Below are 13,262 nucleotides of genomic sequence, written 5' to 3'. Positions count from 1 at the left end.
CCTTTGGATTTGTTCTTGAGATAGGGAGGCGGGGGGAAAGTGGCCAGTGTTTCTGCTGCTGCTGACTGCTATTGAGAGGTTCCTGTTGGAAATGGAGTGCTTTGTGTTTGGTGAGGACTGAATTGGATTACTCTAAGCTTCCTCCACAGTCAAATAGAACTGTATTTATAAGCCTTCACTGTGGAGCAGTTTCAATGCAACAGACTTGCAGGAGTAACATTGAGCAAATCTGCTAGCGATTACATTTTTAAAAAATCTTTATTTTTCTCTCTTTCTCCCCCGCTTATTCGTTGCCTGGCTCCCGTCTCTCTCTCTCTCTCTCGCTGTCACGTGCTCTCGACAGACGACCATTCGGAAGCGGCCGGGCTCGCGGGACGGGATGGAACGCCGGGGCTCCGAGGCCACCAAGAGCCGAAAGCTGAACGGGAGCTCGACCTACAGGTGCATGAAATGCGGTTACACCACCAACAGTTTCTCCGATTTCCACAAGCACATCCCCCAGCACCGGACAGGCAGCTCGTCTTTCCAGTGCCGTCAGTGTGGGCTGTGCTTTGCTGCCCAACTTTCCTTAAACCGCCACCTCTTCATCGTGCACGGGGTGAAGGAGTCTGAGGGGGCAAAGATAACTGAGCGCAAGGGAGAAACTCGGGAGATAAAATTGGAGGGCGGGGTGATATGCGATGTGTGTGGGAAGCTGTTCGAGAGTGAGCCATTGTTAAAGACGCATTTCAGGACTCACGGGATGGCATTCATCAAATCAAAGCAAAACGGTCTGGATAAGTAAGTGCGCAATGTCAATGATTTTTTTTTTTTAAGAAGACGTTTTATTTATATGGGGCCTGGCAAGGCAAATGCCAGAGACCCGCAGGTCCCGAGAGACGGAAAACTGGCCTCTGGTTGCGTTATAAGCTTCTCCCCTTTTGTCGTTCTGCAAATTCCAATCGAGGGATACGGGGGGGGAGAGATCGGTTGCTGCAGTTGAATTTCAGTGAGCAGTAGACATGCCTGGGCGGTACTGAGGCACACCGAGCAGGAAGAGCCCAGGCTGTATCCCCAGTTAGTGCTGAGGTAGCCTAATCTCGCCTGCGATGGTGGTAGTGCCATTACAATGGACCTGGGTTCTGGGTTTCTCCGGATCTTCCCATCCGGTGAGGGCACTGGCTGTCCGGTGAAGAGAGGCTCAGGATGTGATGCCCACCCCCCACTTGGGTGACTGTCCAGGGTCGCACACAAACGGGGGGCACGAGTTCCAGGCATGGTGTGTGACTGACATCTAAACAGTACCTAGGTGAGGGGGTGGGGGAGGAGAGAGAGAGGGAGAGAGAATTCTAACCCGAGCGATACAGTCACACTGTTCCCCCACATCCTGCTTTCCGTCCTGAACCCCAATTACTGCCTCCCCCTGTGTAATATCCCTCCCCTCGCAGAGGTGGCAGTAAGGGGCAGGTGGCCTGGCACACTGTGGTATTCTGACACCCCTCTGGGCAGACGTCAGGGAGAAGAGGGGAGATCCTTCTACACTAAATAATCAGCTGCAAGGGAAAGGGATTTTATTTCGCACCCTGATTTCAGAACCTGCCCCAGAGTAAATGTAGTGACACCCTTCCCCTTCCTCCCCCCTCCCCAGCTCCCACTCTCTCACACACACACACTGCAAGAAAGAAACAGACAGGTGGGGTTGGCCCTCAGTAACCGAGGCAACGCTGAAATGTGGTAATTTTTTGATATCGTCTTATGATTTATACTTTCAGATCATTTACCTTACTGTTTTAATTGTTAGTAAATGAGCCTAAGGAGAGCAGGTTGTGTTGAATGTCCACCATTGTGCTCCCTCTTTTGCTAAAAGGTTTTGTTTGAATAGAATCGTGCTGTAGCCAAAAAAAAACGGCTCCCATTCGTGTGCTCCCTCCCCCCCCCGCCCCCCCCCCCACCCCACCTTACAGCTTTCACCCTTCTTTCTTCTACCTCCCCGTCCTCAAGTTTAAAATTTACCTCAGGTCAAGCTGCCGGAGAGTGCAGATGCCAGTTTTTAATGTTTCGACTGCAGGCCTCACGGATGTGCGATGTTTGGCGGTGAAATCCAAAAATGCCAATGAGATTGCAGGGTTTTCTCTCTGGATTAGTGAAAGGTTGGGGGGGGGGGGGGGGGGGGGTGGGGGTTAATGAGGGCTGCGTTAGTAAGTTGGGCCTGGTATTAATGGGCCTTGTCTCAGAGTGAGATGCTGGAGTCCGTGGATACAGAAAATGCAATAAATTGAGGCTGGTGATTTAGTTTTGCTCCTCGCCCTGTCCCGGCTTCAACCAACTGAGTTTGATCAGTAGCGGTTCCATGTTGCATCCCCTGGTGCACAAGCACGGCCGCACTGTCAGTGAGAAACCTTTCACCAGCTCTGTATCGCACGTGCCCGAGTTAACAAGGCAGTTGGGGGTTACCTTTTACTGGGTGCTATGGTATTTCATTGGTGGTCTGGGGACATGGGCTGAGATTGTCACACTGGTGTGACTTGGGGTGTCTGCATTTTCCACCCCGGACCCCTGGATACTCCGCTCTCATGTCAACACAAGTTGGAGCCGTTACATGCAACACAGGACTAGGCCTGATGATGGCTGAGAAAAGTCTGCAGCTGTGAAGCACATGGTTTAACTGGGTACATCTGCTCCCTGATATGTGACTGTGCCTCACAACCCATTTATAAAAGGAATCTAATCTTTTACTTTTTGTTTTATACTTTTGTGAACCATTTGAATTTGCAAAGGGGTTAATGAGAGTTTTGTAACCCCACCCACCACCAGTGTCACTGGCTCGCTGGATAATTGCACTGCGGATTGATCAATAAGGCCCCACGCATGAGCCCTGGTCTGTGCTGAGTTAGTGAATTCCAGCTGGGGTGGTGGTCAAGGCAGCTGGATGGGGGGAGGGGGTGGTATGGTGAAGAGGAGTCAACCCCCAGGGTCGCAGTGCAGTGACTCCTGCTGGGAACTCGATGTGCATGTGTGTGAGAGAGAGAGGATCAGCTGAGGACAGGATGGGGCTCAGCTGCGATGCCCTCCACACTTGAATGGCCCACCGATGCTTCCTGGTTACCGGAGGGTGATTGGGCCCTGGGGGACCGGTGGACGTCACTGACCAGAGGCGAGGTGCGAGCTTTAGATCCCATTTAACAGCAAAGGGGTACTGTTGGGAGTCACACAAACACTGAACTCTTGGTCATGTCACTGGGGCTGTTGAGACGAGTATCTGAGGCCCGGGGAATGTGGAGTGTGTGTCAAACTAGAGACTTGAACCTGATCAGTGATGTATTCGGTGCAGACGGGTTCCTCTGTGAGGAGTGATATTTCCAGTAATCGAAGTAAAAGACTGCATTACTATCAGATCCATGGGGCTAGGTGGTATTTAATATACTTCCCCTGTTACAGCAACAATGTTTGTATAATACTTGGGAGAGATCATTGACTCGATTTTGCTCCAATAATCAGCATTTTCAGTTGCTAGTCTGGGCAGAGTCCTGCAGTTACCCAGCAACGCCGTGCCAGGTTGGTCTCCCCAATCCGGATCACTACTCCCATGGTATCAGGGAATGCATCTGACTGGCTTCCGTTTTGTACAGTGCCGAGGTGTCTCTTTTTTTTTGAGTGGGGGGGGGATTGTCGGGGTGGATGTTGAGACAGGATTTGACGATTATGGCAATTGCAGGGATTTCACAGCATCACTGTCCACTTCACCCCGCAACCACCCCCCCCCCCCTCCCTGCTCCCAGCCGAGTGTCCGTACAGAGCCACATGAGCCGGGGCGGGGGGTGGTTTCAGCCCACTTCGTCTGAGATACCAGTTGGGTGGAAGTTGATGGTATTGCCCTCAGTGCCCCTGGGTCAGAGGAAAAATAAATCAGGTCTCGGTTACACACTGCAATGTGTGTGAGAGCTGTCTTGCTGGCGTACCTGGATACTGTAAACCTACAGGAGTCGGGGAGAGAATGAATGAAACTAACCATCACTGTGTGGAATCAATGCATAACTCTCCTTCGACATGTAACCGGTGAGGGGTGTCTGCAAGGTGCATGCACTAAGCCCATATATTGTACCATAAGATTTTGGAATTTGTCAAAAGTTTATTCTTGAAAGAAACTGTTTTCTCCTCACCTTGCAAAGAAAAAAATGTAATTTTTATTTAGAATTTATTTATATATTCAAATTGTAGTCGCAGAGATTTAAAAGATTTCTACAGTTTGATTTCTGTGTTGAATGTGAGAGTGAATGTAACAAAAATGCATTAAAATTTTCACAAATATTTGTTAAAACAAGGCGTTAATTGTTTGTTTATTTTCCGCTCCCTCCTTTTCTGGTTACGTTTTCTTTCTGAGGGAGGGTAACACACTTCAGTTTTTTATTAAGTGGAGCCACTTTAACCGGCACCTATCTTCTTTTCATGAATTTTTCTATGCAAGGCATCTTGGTGTAAGCCAAGCCTGTCACTATGCGACACTGTCCCCATCAAACAACACAGAGCACAGCACAGGGTTAGAGACATAGTTAAGCTCCCACCACACAGTCCCCATCAAATACTCTCCCTTACCACCTCACCATTAGCCCTCCCCCTGCTGCCTCCCTCACCCACTGCCCCATGCCCTCTGCCCCCTGATCGCCCTCCGCCCATGTTGCCCTATGCCTCCCTCGCCCTCTATGCCCCTCCCACTCTCGCCCCCTTCCCCCCTCTCGCCCCGCCCCCCCTCGCTCTCTCTCTCGCCCCCTCCCCCTCACCTCTCCCCTGCATGATTTTCTTTTATCATCCTGGTTTTGGCTGGTGGTAAATCCCTGCTTGGCTTTGAAATCTACACAGGATTAGCTGCTGTGATGCAACAACAGCTAATGCTTACCAAAGACGAGGCAGCCAGCCAGCAGGAAGAGCTGTCGCCCTGTAATTCGTTGCATTGTTAAACTGTTAATCTCTTCCTGGTCCTGGTCTGTGGATGATTGGAACAGATTTTTCTCTCTGCTCACTCGACGTTCACTTTACAGAGCTTTGCAACCAGCTGGATCTGACTCAACTATTCCTGTTTCTGGGAAAGACTTTCACTGGACTCGGTGTGTTTGTCTGTCTCCCATATTTCCCTCCCCTTCACTTTTCTGTGTGGCATGTGGTGCAAAAGGAGAAAGCTGAGTGAGGGAAGCAAAAAGTGGAAACGCCTTGTCGACAGGCCTGCTTCTGATGTCTGTATAATTGCACCACCCATTGTTTGTTCAGTCAAAACAGTTGGGTTGTTGCGATTGGGTTTAGCAGTGGTGGGGAGTGAGGTGGGATGTGGGGGGCAGCTGACGTATTTGAAAAGTGCAGGTTTGGGAACATCAAATGAGGATCACCCTGGGCTGACGACCATGCCCCTCTCTGGCAACACCTCTCCTTTAAGACACTGCTTAAAGCCGACCTCTTTAAGCATTTAGTCATCTTTCCTAATGTTGTCTCCTTTGGCTGCGTGCCGATTTTTTTTTTTGTCTGATTCTGCTTCTGTGAAACGCCTCGGGACTTTTTTTTTTTAACATGTGTAGATATGCAAGCTGTGGGTGTACCTTCACCACATGCCTGAGGAGCAGTTGGGGTTGGGCAATAAATGTTGGCCTTGCCAGCGACGCTCAAATCCTGTGAGTTAATTTTTAAAAAGTTGTTGTTGAGGAAATTGGCAAAAGCGCAAAACCCCTGTTCAACCTGTCGCCCTCTCTCTGTTTTTTTTCACAAATCCTTCCATAGTCTCACTGGCTGTGCAACAGAAGCAGTATTTACTTGTGTTAGGCTGGTTCTAGGGAGTGGTAGTGAGTCGTACCTGTTCAACATTGCGTGTGGGTGTTTATCTGATGAGCTAACTCCACTTGACTGGTGAGTGGCTCCCCAGATGTGTTGTTGCAGTGTCACTGGCACCCAATCAATGCCTTTCACTATGTCTGAAAACGTGGGCTGGAAATAATTGGACCAACTCTTTCCCCATTAAAAAAAAAAATGTTGTCGATGCTGGGGAACAGTTGGGGCTGAGATAGAGATATTTCTGTTGGGTAAGTGTGGCGAGGGATATGGAGTAAAAGGAAGGGAAATGGAGTTGAGGTGTAGATCACCAATGATCTAACTGAATGGGGCAACAGGTCAAGGAATGTTCCGATGTAACTCGAACCCTGAAACAATTGCCTTCTGTATAAAATCCCGGGAATGGTTAAAGCAATATTCCATGCAGGGTAGCCTATTTTTCAGATGCGTGTTCAAGCAACATTCAAAGGAGATAGAAGTTATTTTTTTTAAATGTTTTCTTGGTGCCCAAGCCAACAATCAACATCAATGCAAGTTATTCAGCTCACTGACACAATCAGTTATTCATTTATCTCTCTGGTTACTGAACTAGCGCCTTTGAGTCTCCGCAACTTGAGGAAGGTGTCGAAATTTGCAGGCGTTCACTCAGCCCCACATTACCTACTGTAACTCATGCTACCTTCCCTTGTGCCACCAAGCCACAACAATGTGAACCCCAGATCTGCCCGGCATCATTCACCTCCAGCCCAAAGCCCCAGCTTAGTGGTTAGCACCCTCATCCCTGAGTCACAGGACCGTGGGTTCATGTTTTATTCCAGAGGCTTGGGTGCGTAAGCCAGGCAGACAATCCTTGCTCCAGTTCCAAGGGAGCACTGTGTTACGTGTCTGAGTCTCAAGATTGCGACTTGAACCCATAACCCTCTGACTCAGGCAAGGGAACTGTGGCTGACTCACAGTGGAAAATTTAGTAATTGAGACGGTAAAGGGAAGTTCTGAGAGTAATGGTCAGAAACTGTGATTAAAACAAAAAGAAACCAGCATGCTTACAATGTTTAGGCTAGGAAGCGCGCTGATTGTTCCCTGAGCTCGGGTTTGTGTTGTTCTTTAGTTGAGGTTAATTTCTGATGCCATGTTTAATGTGGAAAAAAACCATATTTTTTTATTTGTTTCATGGGTTGTGGGCATTGCTGGCCAGGCCAGCATTTGTTGCCCATCCCTAATTGCCCTTGATAAGGCGGTGGTGAGCTGCCTTCTTGAACTGCTGCAGTCCATGTGGTGTGGTTACTCCCACAGTGCTGTTTGGGAGTTCCAGGATTTTGACCCAGTGACAGTGAAGGAATGGCTGATATAGTTCCAAGTCAGGATGGTGTGTGGCTTGGAAGGAAACTTGCAGGTGATGGTGTTCCCACATGTCTGCTGCCCTTGTCCTTCTGGGTGGAAGAAGTTGCGGGTTTGGAAGGTGCTGTCGAAGGAGGCTTGGTGAGTTGCTGCAATGCATCTTGTAGATGGTACACACTGCTGCCACTGTGTGTCAGTGGTGGAGGGAGTGAATGTTTAAGGTGGTGGATGGGACACTGATCAAGCGGGCTGCTTCGTCCTGGATGGTGTCGAGCTTTTTGAATGTTGTTGGAGCTGCACCCATCCAGGCAGGTGGAGAGTATTCCATCACACTACTGACTTGTGTCTTGTAGATGGTGGACAGGCTTTGGGGAGTCAGGAGGTGAGTTACTCGCTGAAGAATTCCCAGCTTCTGACCTCTTATAGCCACAGTATTTATGTGGCTACTCCAGTTCAGTTTCTGGTCAATGAAAAGCCCCAGGATGTTGATAGTGGTGGATTCAGCGATGGTGATGCCATTGATTGGCAAGGGGAGATGGTTAGATTCTCTCTTTTTGGAGATAGTCATTGCCTGGCACTTGTGTGGTGCGAATGTTACTTGCTACTTTATCAGCCCAAGCCTGAATGTTGTCCAGGTCTTGCTGCATTTGGACACGGACTGTTTCAGTATCTGAGGAGTTGCGAATGGTACTGAACATCATATAATCATCAGCAAACATACCCACTTCTGACTTTATGATGGATGGAAGGTCATTGATGAAGCAGCTGAAGATGGTTGGACCTAGGACACTACCCTGAGGAACTCCTGCAGTGATGTCCTGGAGTTGAGATGATTGACCTCCAACAACCACAACCATCTTCCTTTGTGCTAGGTATGACTCCAACTAGCAGAGAGTTTTCCCCCGATTCCCATTGACTTCAATTTGTCCGAGAGAAGAATTTTGATTATCTGTCCCCACGCTCCCCTGAAGGCACTGACCCTCACTGCAATCTAGTGGCTCAACTCACCATTATTCACAGCACAGTCACAAGAAATAGGAGCAGGAGTAGGCCATTCAGCCCCCCAAGCCTACCCCACCATTCAATAATATCATGGCTGATCTGATTGTGGCCACTTTCTTGCCCCCACCCCCCTCCATAACCCTCGACTCCCTTGTAGATCAAACATCTGTCTAACTCAGCCTTGAATATATTCAATGACCCAGCCTCCACTGCTCTCTGGGGAAGAGAATTCCAAAGATTAACGGCCCTCAGAGAGAAGGAATTCCTCCTCATCTCCATCTAATGACCTCTAGGGTTGTAATCTCGGGATTACTCCCTGTGCCACGTGCCAGTGAGACTAGAAATAGGAAGATAGTGCAGCTAAACACGTGGCTGAACAGCTGGTGTAGAAGGGAGGGTTTCAGATACCTGGACCATTGGGCTCTCTTCAGGGACAGATGGGACCTGTACAAGAAGGACGGGTTGCATCTAAACTGGAGGGGCACTAATATCCTGGCTGCAAAGTTTGCTAGCGTCACTCGGGAGGGTTTAAACTAGTGTGGCAGGGGGATGGGAACCAGAGCAGTGGGACAGCTAGAAAAATAAATGAGGAGGACATAGTAAATAAGGCCAGTAAGACTAAGTGGAAGAGCAGGCAGGGAGATGTTGCTGAGCACAGTGGGACTGGTGGTCTGAAGTGCATTTTTTTCAATGCGAGAAGTACAACAGGTAAGGCAGATGAACTTAGAGCTTGGATTAGTACTTGGAAATATGATGTTGTTGCTATTACAGAGACTTGGTTGAGGGAAGGACAGGATTGGCAGCTAAATGTTCCAGGATTTAGAAGCTTCAGGCGGGATAGAGGGGGATGTAAAAGGGGTGGGGGAGTTGCACTACTGGTTAAGGAGAATATCACAGCTGTACTGCGGGAGGACACCTCGCAGGGGTCGTGCAGTGAGGCAATATGGGTGGAGCTCAGGAAGAGGAGGGGTGCAGTCATGATGTTGGGGGTTTTCTACAGGTCTCCCAACAGCCAGCGGGAGGTAGAGGAGCAGATATGTAGACAGATTTTGGAAAGATGTAAAGGTAACAAGGTTGTAGTGGTGGGTGATTTTAACTTCCCCTATATTGACTGGGACTCACTTAGTGCTAGGGGCTTGGATGGGGCAGAATTTGTGAGGAGCATCCAGGAGGGCTTCTTGAAACAATATGCAGATAGTCCAACTAGGGATGGGGCCATTCTGGACCTGGTATTGGGGAATGAGCCCGGCCAGGTGGTCGAAGTTTCAGTAGGGGAGCATTTCGGGAACAGTGACCATAATTCCATAAGTTTTAAGGTACTTGTGGATAAGGATAAGAGTAGTCCTCGGGTGAAGGTGCTAAATTGGGGGAAGGCTAATTATAACAATATTAGGCAGGAACTGAAGAATTTAGATTGGGGGGGCGGCTGTTTGAGGGTAAATCAACATCTGACATGTGGGAGTCTTTCAAACGTCAGTTGATTAGAATCCAGGACCAGCATGTTCCTGTGAGGAAGAAGGACAAGTTTGGCATGTTTCGGGAACCTTGGATAACACGGGATATTGTGAGCCTCGTCAAAAAGAAAAAGGAAGCATTCGTAAGGGCTGGAAGGCTAGGAACAGACGAAGCACTTGAGGAATATGAAGACAGTGGGAAGGAACTTAAGCAAGGAGTCAGGAGGGCTAAAAGGGGTCATGAAAAGTCATTGGCAAACAGGATTAAGGAAAATCCCAAGGCTTTTTATCCATATATAAAGAGCAAGAGGGTAACCAGGGAAAGGGTTGGCCCACTCAAGGACAGAGAAGGGAATCTATGTGTGGAGCCAGAGGAAATGGGCGAGGTACTAAATAAGTACTTTGCATCAGTATTCACCAAGGAGAAGGACTTGGTGGATGATGAGCCGAGGGAAGGGAGTGTAGATAGTCTCAGTCATCTCATTATCAAAAAGGAGGAGGTGTTGGGTGTCTTGCAAAGCATTAAGGTAGATAAGTCCACAGGGCCTGATGGGATCTACCCTAGAATACTAAGGGAGGCAAGGGAAGAAATTGCTGGGGCCTGGACAGAAATCTTTGCATCCTCATTGGCTAGGTGAGGTCCCAGAGGACTGGAGAATAGCCAATGTTGTTCCTTTGTTTAAGAAGGGTGGCAAGGATAATCCAGGAAATTATAGGCCGGTGAGCCTTACGTCAGTGGTAGGGAAATTATTAGAGAGGATTCTTCGGGACAGGATTTACTCCCATTTGGAAACAAAACTTATTAGCGAGAGGCAGCATAGTTTTGTGAAGGGGAGGTCGTGTCTTACTAATTTGATTGACTTTTTTGAGGAAGTGACAAAGATGATTGATGAAGGAAGGGCAGCGGATGTTATCTATATGGACTTCAGTAAAGCCTTTGACAAGGTCCCTCATGGCAGACTGGTACAAAAGGTGAAGTCACATGGGATCAGAGGTGAGCTGGCAAGATGGATACAGAACTGGCTCGGTCATAGAAGACAGAGGGTATCAGTGGAAGGGTGCTTTTCTGAATGGAGGGATGTGTCGAGTGGTGTTCCGCAGGGATCAGTGCTGGGACCTTTGCTGTTTGTAGTATATATAAATGATTTGGAGGAAAATGTAGCTGGTCTGATTAGTAAGTTTGCGGACGACACAAAGGTTGGTGGAGTTGCGGATAATGATGAGGATTGTCAGAGGATACAGCAGGATATAGATCGGTTGGAAACTTGGGCGGAGAAATGGCAGATGGAGTTTAATCCGGACAAATGTGAGGTAATGCACTTTGGAAGATCTAATGCAGGTGGGAAGTATACGGTAAATGGCAGAACCCTTAGGAGTATTGACAGACAGAGAAATCTGGGCGTACAGGTCCACAGGTCACTGAAAGTGGCAACGCAGGTGGATAAGGTAGTCAAGAAGGCATACGGCATGCTTGCCTTCATCGGTCGGGGCATAGAGTATAAAAATTGGCAAGTCATGCTGCAGCTGTACAGAACTTTAGTTAGACCACACTTCGAATATTGCATGTAATTCTGGTCGCCACACTACCAGAAGGACGTGGAGGCTTTGGAGAGGGTACAGAAGAGGTTTACCAGGATGTTGCCTGGTCTGGAGGGCATTAGCTATGAGGAGAGGTTGGATAAACTTGGATTGTTTTCACTGGGACGACGGAGGTTGAGGGGCGACATGATAGAGGTTTCCAAAGTTATGAGCTGCATGGACAGAGTGGATAGTCAGAAGCTTTTTCCCAGGGTGGAAGAGTCAGTTACTAGGGGGCATCGGTTTAAGGTGAGAGGGGCAAAGTTTAGAGGGGATGTGCGAGGCAAGTTCTTTACACAGAGGGTGGTGAGTGCCTGGAACTTGCTGCCTGGGGAGGTGGTGGAAGCAGGTACGACAGTGACGTTTAAGAGGCATCTTGACAAATACATGAATCGGATGGGAATAGAGGGATACGGTCCCCGGAAGTGCAGAAGGTTTTAGTTTGGCAGGCATCAAGATCGGCGCAGGCTTGGAGAGCCGAATGGCCTGTTCCTGTGCTGTACTGTTCTTTGTTCTTAAATGGGAGACCTCTTATTCTGAAACTGTGCCCCCTAGTTCTAGATTCTCCAATGGGGAGATACATCCTCTCAGTATTTACCCTTAGAATCTTATGTTTCAATAAGATCCTTCTTCTAAACTCCAATGAGTAAAGGCCCAACCTGCTCAACGTTTCCTCATAAGACAATCCCTTCATCCCAGGAATCAGCCAAGTGAACCTTCTCTGAACTGCTTCCAATGCAAGTATATCCCTCCTTAAATAAGGAGACCAAAACTGTATGCAGTATTCTAGGTGCGGTCTCACCAATACCCGGTACAGTTGTCGCAAGACTTCCCTCCTTTTATACCCATCCCCCCCTCCTTGCAATAAATGCCAACATTCCATTTGCCTTCCGAATTACTTGCTGAACCTGCATGTTAACATTTTGTGATTCATGTACAAGGACACCCAGATCCCTCTGTACTGCAGCATTCCGCAGTCTCTCTCCATGTAAATAATATTCTGCTTTTCTATTCTTCCTGCCACACCTTTCCCCATTACACTCCATCTGCCAAATCTTTTCCCACTCACTTAACCTATATATATATCTCTTTGCAGACTGTTGTGTCCTCACAACTTGCTTTCCTACCAATCTTTGTATTGTCAGCATATTTTCCCACTATATACTCGGTCCCTTCATCCAAGTCATTAATATGGATCATAAATGATTGAGGCCCCAGCAATGATCCCTGTGGCACTCCACTAGTTACAGTTTGCCATGCTGAAAATGCCCCATTTATTACTTTTATTATTTAGAGATACCCACTGAGTCTGTGCTGACCAACAACCACCCATTTATACTAATCCTACATTAATCCCATATCCCCTACCACATCCCCACCATCTACCTACACTAGGGGCAATTTATAATGGCCAATTTACCTATCAACCTGCAAGTCTTTGGCATGTGGGAGGAAACCGGAGCACCCGGCGGAAACCCACGCAGTCACGGGGAGAACTTGCAAACTCCACACAGGCAGTACCCGGAATTGAACCCGGGTCCCTGGAGCTGTGAGGCTGCAGTGCTAACCACTGTGCCGCCCACAATTTATCTCCACTCGCTGTTTCCGATTAGTTAACTAGTCCTCTGTCCATGCTTATATTACCCCCAACACCATGAGCTCTTATCTTGTGTAATAACCTTTTATGTGGCACCTTATCAAATGTCTTTTTGAAATCCAAATGCACTATCTCTACTGGTTTCCCCTTTATCCACCCTGCTTGTTACATCCTCAAAGAACTCTAATAAATTTGTCAAACATCATTTCCTTTTCATAAAACCATGTTGACTCTGCTTGATTGAAACATGATTTTCTAAATGTCCTGCTCCAGTGTCCTTAATAATAGATTCTAGCATTTTCCTAATGTCAGATGTTACGCTAACTGGCCTAGACATTCCTGTTTTCTGTCTCCCTCCTTTCTTGAATAGAGCTGTTACATTTGCAGTTTTCCAAATCCACTGGGACCTTTCCAGAATCGAGGGGATTTTGAAAGATTACAAATCAACTATCTCTGCAGCCACTTCTTTTAAGACCCTGGGATGCAGGCCATCAGGTCCAGGG

At 48.0% G+C, this 13,262-nt stretch overlaps 2 protein-coding genes across 5 annotated transcripts in view; both read left to right on the top strand.

Moving 5' to 3' along the window:
* LOC137356800 (zinc finger protein 687-like) overlaps positions 1–3,610 on the top strand; it is a 154,361-nt gene extending 150,751 nt beyond the window's left edge. For all 3 annotated transcript variants that reach the window (XM_068022580.1, XM_068022581.1, XM_068022579.1), the window contains one exon: positions 344–3,610. In XM_068022580.1, coding sequence (XP_067878681.1) covers positions 344–784 — 441 coding nt within the window. In that variant the 3' untranslated portion in view covers positions 785–3,610. The remainder of the gene's footprint in view (positions 1–343) is intronic.
* Positions 3,611–4,986: 1,376 nt separating this feature from the next.
* Positions 4,987–13,262, top strand: part of ecm1b (extracellular matrix protein 1b) — a 33,159-nt gene continuing 24,883 nt past the window's right edge. The window contains exon 1 of one of the 2 annotated variants that reach the window (XM_068022939.1): positions 4,987–5,081. The gene's annotated coding sequence lies outside the window, so the exon portion shown is untranslated. Of the gene's footprint in view, positions 5,082–5,789; positions 5,869–13,262 lie in introns of those variants that run through there. The other variant, XM_068022940.1, reaches the window with a different exon arrangement.

Source organism: Heterodontus francisci, chromosome 46, assembly GCF_036365525.1.
Source record: "Heterodontus francisci isolate sHetFra1 chromosome 46, sHetFra1.hap1, whole genome shotgun sequence".
In the NCBI taxonomy this organism is placed as follows: domain Eukaryota; kingdom Metazoa; phylum Chordata; class Chondrichthyes; order Heterodontiformes; family Heterodontidae; genus Heterodontus; species Heterodontus francisci.
This window is presented reverse-complemented; position numbering and strand designations above follow the sequence as displayed.